Source organism: Vollenhovia emeryi, unplaced genomic scaffold, assembly GCF_000949405.1.
Source record: "Vollenhovia emeryi isolate VEMERY1.0 unplaced genomic scaffold, V.emery_V1.0 DF939333.1, whole genome shotgun sequence".
NCBI classification, from domain to species: Eukaryota; Metazoa; Arthropoda; class Insecta; order Hymenoptera; family Formicidae; genus Vollenhovia; species Vollenhovia emeryi.
The window spans coordinates 19,231-26,778 of record NW_011967033.1 but is presented as its reverse complement, the minus strand read 5'-3'; the positions used below and the strand labels follow the sequence as shown (position 1 = coordinate 26,778).

At 29.6% G+C, this 7,548-nt stretch overlaps 1 protein-coding gene across 2 annotated transcripts in view; it reads right to left on the bottom strand.

The window, feature by feature from the left end:
* Positions 1–4,529: 4,529 nt before the first annotated feature.
* LOC105558550 (WD repeat-containing protein 26) overlaps positions 4,530–7,548 on the bottom strand; it is a 20,782-nt gene continuing 17,763 nt past the window's right edge. The window contains exons 6-11 of one of the 2 annotated variants that reach the window (XM_012006296.1): positions 7,078–7,263; positions 6,356–6,622; positions 5,923–6,068; positions 5,629–5,837; positions 5,305–5,496; positions 4,530–5,197 (exon numbers count right to left, since the gene is read on the bottom strand). In XM_012006296.1, coding sequence (XP_011861686.1) covers positions 5,142–5,197; positions 5,305–5,496; positions 5,629–5,837; positions 5,923–6,068; positions 6,356–6,622; positions 7,078–7,263 — 1,056 coding nt within the window. In that variant the 3' untranslated portion in view covers positions 4,530–5,141. Of the gene's footprint in view, positions 5,198–5,304; positions 5,497–5,628; positions 5,838–5,922; positions 6,069–6,355; positions 6,623–7,077; positions 7,267–7,548 lie in introns of both variants that reach the window. The other variant, XM_012006295.1, reaches the window with a different exon arrangement.

Here is a 7,548-nt window from a genome sequence, read left to right as displayed (position 1 = left end):
TGACCCATATATATATACAATATATGTATCATCATCCAATGTGTATATATTGGGGCTGTTACTTTTGATAACTTCGAAGATTCGAAGCTTTGACAATTTACTCGTGCCAGTGGCGAATTTATTTGAAGAACACTAAAAATACTGTAAATAAAAAGTACTTATTTATATATGTTGAAAAGTAGGTAATTACTTCTAAATTATAATTTTGAAGTACTATGACATGTATATTACATATTTGTTTAAGATCGCGTAATTAAATCTTCAAAAATAATCAAGTAAATCAATTAAGTATCGTATCAACACTTGAAAATTTAGCAATAAATAAATTTATTGCGAATTATATCGCTAATTAATAATAATTTCATTTATTTAAAATTTATCTGAATATTACTTGGGTTTATAAATTATCGAGTTATTGTCCGTGTGCATTCTCAATTCTTATCCACGTCATGCATCTATCACGGACATTCACTCGAATAATATTTAATATAGAAACATTTTCAATAAATAGTGAAGCAGTTCTCATCAGTTCTCATTGAATTATGTGTCTATAGAATTTTTTATCGACTATACAATTTAATAAATATTTTAAGAAATGAGTCAGATCTGTCAAGGCTGAGGCAAAAGTGACAAAATCAGTAGATGGATGTGACATTGACGCGAGTAATTAGTCAATTGTTAAAACGAATGTAAAACTTATTTTTCGTTTTATGATGAGAATATAGATATATGCTCATAATATGTATGTACATAGGGATACATACATAAGGAGGACAGATTCGTTACGATCATGTTATATAACAAAGTCAGATAGTAATCAAATGTGTCTAAGATTAAAAACAATATAATTGTAACAATTAAAAAGAAAACTTTAACATGCATAGAAATTTTTTACTAAATTTAAATTATTAAATGATTTAGTACTTTAAATTTAAATATTTTATCTAAAATTTTTGCCAATATTGCCAAATTTATTAATATAATGAATGTAGAATACGACAAATAGATTATTTTGAACTTGGACGAGATTCATAAATCATATGATCACAATTCTGAAGCAAAGCACGATTAAACACATATGTAATCATGTTATAATACTTCGTAATTATAATTCAGAAGTAATTACCTATTTTTTAACATACATAAATTAATACTTTTTATTTGCAATATTTTTAATGTTCTTTGAATAAATTGGCCACTCGCACGAATACATTTTTCGAAGCTTTAAAGCTTCGAAGTTAACTTCGAAGCTTCGAAAGTTCGAATGTCGAAGCCTTCGAAGGAAATCACCAGTCCTAACGTCAACAACTCTCCGCGCGTCTAGCAACACCGATCGCGGATTGAGCGGTAGACCGGGCTAAGATAGCGATTTTTAATAATTAATAACTCGTTAACTATTGCGAAAATTGTAAAATGGTAGAGGACTTTTCGACTCAATCTAATCCGCTCTATCCGTAAATAAGAGGTGAGATGGGTATTATATAACAACCTGTATACGTATACTGGGTGTCTCATTTTAAATAATCCACGCAAATATCTCCAAAAATATGAAAGATACAGAAAAATGTTTCAAACAAAAGTTGTTTGGTTCGAAGGGGAATATTAAGTGGTACCATTGACAAGACCTTGGATAGTCATTTAAAGGTCACGTGGAAGTCACCTTCAATTTTTAAAAATGGAACCCCCTATTGTTTATTATATTATCTTATTCTACTAATTAATATGAACAAATTTTGTCTGAAGCATTTCTCGATTTGCCTAATACTTTTTGAGATATTCAAGAGAAAATTTATAACTTTTTCAATGTTTAGCTTATGATATCTCGATAACTGCTTGTCAGAGGGAAAAGTAATACAGGACTTTTTTTTAGTTGATTTAGTCTCAGGAATATGCTGTTTAAATAGTGATCCAATTATTGAAAATTGTGTATTGTAACATACACAAAATTTACATGCACAAAAATTTGAAAATTGCCCCCTCGAAAATATTGAGGGTTCACTTCGAACATTGTTTCGTACGATGCTTATTTTTTCGAATATTTTGCCGTCTAAAGTTAAAAAAACTCACCATGTATATATGTACCTATATAAAACAAAAGGTATGCAATAGTGCTCCAGTTATTGAAAATTTTTGTGTATGTAAATTTTGTTACAATACACAAAAATTTTTAATAATTGAAACACTAATGCAACAGCATATTCCTGTGACTAAATCAAGTAAAAAAAGTCCTGTACTATTTTTCCCTCCGACAAACAGTTATCGAGATATCATAAGCTAAACATTGAAAAAGTTATAAATTTTCTCTTGAATATCTCGAAAAGTATTAGGCAAATAAAAAAATGTTACATACAAAAGTTGTTCATATTAATTAGTAGAGTAAGACAGTATAATAAACTAAATAAATAGGAGGTTCCATTTAAGAAATTGAAGGTGACCTTCAAATGAATATCCAAGGTCAAGTCAATGGCACCACCTTATGTCCCCCTTCGAACTAAACAACTATTGTTTGAAACATTTTTCCGTATCTTTCATATTTTTGGAGATATTTGTGTGGATCATTTAAAATGGGACACCCTGTATACATATAGTACACATATGTACATAAATCAATATACATATAGTAATTTCTATTTATTATTTTCTATATGGCATAAAATTATAAATAAATTCTGTCCCACTGAATGATTGATGATATAAAATGAACTTGATGTGAAATCTTAAAAGGAAAACAGAAAGATAAATTTTATTAAATTTCTACAAACAGAAAATTTATATTCATTAAAAGAGTCTGTAACTAAAAAAAATTGCGATTGGTCTGAAATAATCTGTGTAATATGTTATATGATTATACTTTAGTATAAAAATGTATATCTTCTTATTACACAATTGAGAGCAAATTTTTAAGTATTTGTTTTTATTTATTAGTGAAAAGGGAGAAATTGATATTCGATCATAATGCACACTTTTTTATCCTTATTTATACAATTCATAAATATATTAATCTATGAAAATTTAAAATTTTGAAAGTTATTATTATTGCTTCTTTTCATAATATTATACACTAATAAATACAAAAAACTCATAACAAACGTTACCGTTGAATATTCAACATTATACATTAGTAGCTCATATATCTAATTAAAATTATGTATTAGGCTAATGTAAGCACGAATAAAATGAATTAAAATTTAGATATGTGTACACACGACTGAGATTTGTAGGATATTTTTGTAGATTGTTTGGAGTTATTTAGCTTGTTACTATATCATCATACACAGGTCTACGGAATCTATCGAGTTAAGAATTAAATGAGTATTTCTATTTAGTGACACAAGTCGGTACAGCCGTCTTTCTACCTTTCTTGGCATTCAATAACAAAGACAGACTAACACTTGTATCAACTTGTGTTAAAAGAAATCATCCAACATATAATTTCGAATTGCACAAGAAACTGTAGATTTTTGATTAGATTACAAAATGCTAAGGCACCAGAGGTAAATGCAAATAATAGTGATTGACATTACGTTACTTCCTAATAACATTAAGATCATTAACTACAGAAGTTTCTTTTGTGTGTAAATATGTTTAATAGTAATATATATGTTGTAAAGATATTTATACATGTTTACATATATAAGTATACCCTACATCTCTTGATAGTCTCAGACTTCTTGTTTTCGTATTTATTTCAGAGAGTAATATAAATGAAATATTTTTTTAATATACTCATCCCGTTAATTGCCATTGCATTCGAGCATACTTATTGCAACTTAAGCAAAGCTAATCAATTGTCGGATTAAAAAAAAGGGTTATTCTATTAATGTACTTTTTGTAATTTCTTGTTATACTATATAATTTTTAGACATTTTTGTAAACAATACACAATGACAAAAACAGATATATTAACTTTATTATGTATTATCATATTATCAAGATATTATCACGTTATACATAATGTTTCTATACTATATAGTTATTGAATGTAATAAATAATGAAAAAGCATCTTTCGATACATGGCAGTTAATAAGACGAGTTCAACACTTGGTAATTTTCCAATATTACCTATGTATGTTTGTCATTTCAAATTGTTTAATCACACATAAATAAAATTAAGATTTACTAAAACATTTTTATAATTGTTAGATACTTCATTGTAAAGTTACAACCTAATGATATACATGGACTGGATAACTTTATTTGCACAAATAATAATTCTAACTGAAAATTTTGATACACGATTATTCTTTTATAAATGTCTAAACAATAAAGCCATTTCAGGCACAAATATCAAACATTGCTTTCTAAACTCTATAATTTGGTGTGCTGCTGTGAACAAAACAAGATTGTTACTCCATCAAAAATGTTCTCGAATTTTTGTCCAATCTACAAAGCCTGGTAATCCCATTACGAGATCATAGTATTTGAAAATTTATAGTCTCTCAATGAAAGATGAAAGTTATGACATAACATATTAGAGATAATGTTTGAGTTACTAATCGATAAACGACTTAGAATAAAACTCTAGATCTGAAACTGTTATGTACAATATTTATTGATACAATTATGGTCAAATTTGACAAAATTCCTGTCAAAACATAGTGTTTCTACTGTCCCAATACATGGATGCATTCCATATTCTTGTTAACATAATTTACCTTTACACACCAATCCTAAGACGGAATTTTCTTTATTTTCTACTCTGTCATATCATCTACTTTATATTGTATTATGCGTCACATTATTTTCGATTATTAGCTCTGACGTTAAATCATTTGAAGTTTTAATTGAGATAACACAATGGATACCATATATGGATGCATATAAAATACTTAAAGGTACTATGAAAAAAAAAGAAAGTATACATAAATATGATAATTACGCTCGATGATTGATTTTCGGTTTTAATAATTGCAGGCAATTTAGCAGTTGTTGCTAAACATATACATCCCTCCTGTTACCTCTGTACATAGTAGATAATAATCAAGATCGACAAGAGGTATAGAGGAGCAACTGCTACAGAAGGCAGTAAAATGTCAGTACGACAATCAACAGGACAGTATGACAGTCAAATGTCAGTATGACAGTCTTTTGAACACCATGAGGTCATGGGAACACTGTGAACTGAGTACGCTGTAGTTCGCTACGATACCATCTCATGCCAGCCACTGCTATTTGAAGAGTTGGTTTCAAGCGAAACTGAAAGGAATAAGAAATACATGAAAAGGGAAGAACAAAATGTGAGAGATTGCGATATTAATATTAAAGCAATCCATCTTGGATGATTTTACTGTGCAAAAGATTACCTGTCTTATCATTTTCTCCATCTGAAGAAAATGACCTTGGGCCCCATATCCTTACTGTAAAATCATCTGACACAGAAGCCATCATTTGATGATACACAGGATTCCATGAAACACAATTGACCGTTCTACTGTGTCCTGTAAGAGTCGCTATAGGCAGTTCTCTTTTGATATGCCACACATACACTTTATTGTCTGTAATAAAATCGAAAAAAACAATGATTAGTCATTATTAATCATATTACGTATTAATATTTTATTTAAAAGAAAACTAACAAAATACAGTGATGCAATGTATAAAAATACATTTTATTTTTTATGACAAACCTTCACTGCCAGAGGCAATAAAATCTTGATTGACTCCTCCGAAACAGCTATGAATAGTAAAATGTCCTTGAGTGACGCCTTGAAAACGTCTAACAAGGCATTTGTCCTCTAAATCCCAAAGATGCACGCCTTGATTTGCTACATTAAGTAATGCAAGTCGATCTGCTTTGTTTACACTAAAGGACATAACAGGATGATCCTCTTGTAATCTGTAACGGCATGAAAATATTCCATCAAAAGTTTTCTTCACTAAGACAATCGAGACAATACACAATTAGTTATTATAAATCGTACATAGTAGCATCGCCCAAGTCATCAAAAGTATAGCTGCGAATTCTATGATGTGTATCAGCTGCTAGAACAGTTCTTCCATCGCTACGACACCACAAACATTTTACTCTTACTCCTTCCCATGAATCCGAAACATTGCCGTCCATATCCTACATAGTTTTATTAATACTTAGTACACTGAGAAAGAATATTCGATACATGTTTCAAAATGTTAAATAAATTTAAAAACTTTAACACAAGTAAAAATTTTTAATAAATTGAAGCATATCTCTCATTGAATCATGATATTGTTATTTTATATCAAATAAAAATTTTGGACAATATTTTGCAATTGTAAAAATTCTGTTTTACTCGTTGAAAATTTTTAGAGAGTAGTTTTATGTGCTAAAAAAATTAACGTTATAAATTATATATTCGTTTCTCAAGATTAACGTACGCATTGATAAAATTGACCACGAAGTCCTCCCGCTACAAATTTATTCGAATCACGATGCCAGGCACAAGCCGTCAGTGAGTCGTCCGTGTTTTGCGTTAATTTTACACGTAATTCGCAATCGGGCGTATCGACACTCCAAAGCCATAGTTCCGGACAATCTTCAGGACCGCAGGCAATTAGATGGCTGCTGTCAGGACTCCAAGCAATCAGCGCCACGCCATACGTATGCCCTTCAAGTGTCTTCCTATGCGTCACTTTTAGTGTTTCCTGCATTACATTAGGATAAGCGTTTATTAATAAACTATCATGAAAACTGTACAAGATACCTGCTACTTTTAAGTACACATTTTTTCACCTCTGAATTTTTTAATAATTTTTTTACAAGATTTTCAAAAGGGGTTATAATTTATTATAATGTCAAATCACGTATCTTTGCAACTAAATCTCCATCAAAACAAAGCTTTAAAATTATTTAAAAAATAATAACTTTATCTATTTCTCTAAAAATTTACTATTGAAAAACCCTTTTATTTTCATCATTTATTTATTCAATAAGCTCGAACATTTTAACAATTTTGAGAGAAACAAATTGTGTCAAGGTTTATAAAAAACTTACAATTAAAAATCTTTTAGTTAGAATATGACATACACGCACACGTAAACACATATGCACACGTTGTTAACGGTTCAATACAGTATTGATTATAGTATTAAATACTTACAGGATCTACGTCCCATATAATTACTGTCATATCTTTAGAACCTGTGGCAAGCTTGAGACCATCGGGTGAGAATTTGCAATACCAGACTTCGTCGCAATGATCGTTGAGTACCTGTATGGTATGGCACGGAAACTGCTCCTTGCCACAGTTATGATCCACAAGCAAAGAGACGTTTTCTAGGCTTGTCTGCTTTAGAAGAAAAATAATTTCATTAATGCATAATAAGATATTAGCTAGAAAGATAATTTCAAGCACAAAGACTTATTCAATATACATATGTATACGTAATACAAATCTACTTTTTAAAATTTTATAATGTAGATACCCAGATAGCACCGAATGTTCCATGAATGTTTGTATATGATTCGAATGTTCTCTCTCAGGAATATTCGCATGGATGTGCCGTGAATGTTTCTAGAATGTTCTTCATATTCTATGAATATTCTCACAGAATGCCCAGGGAATATTCGT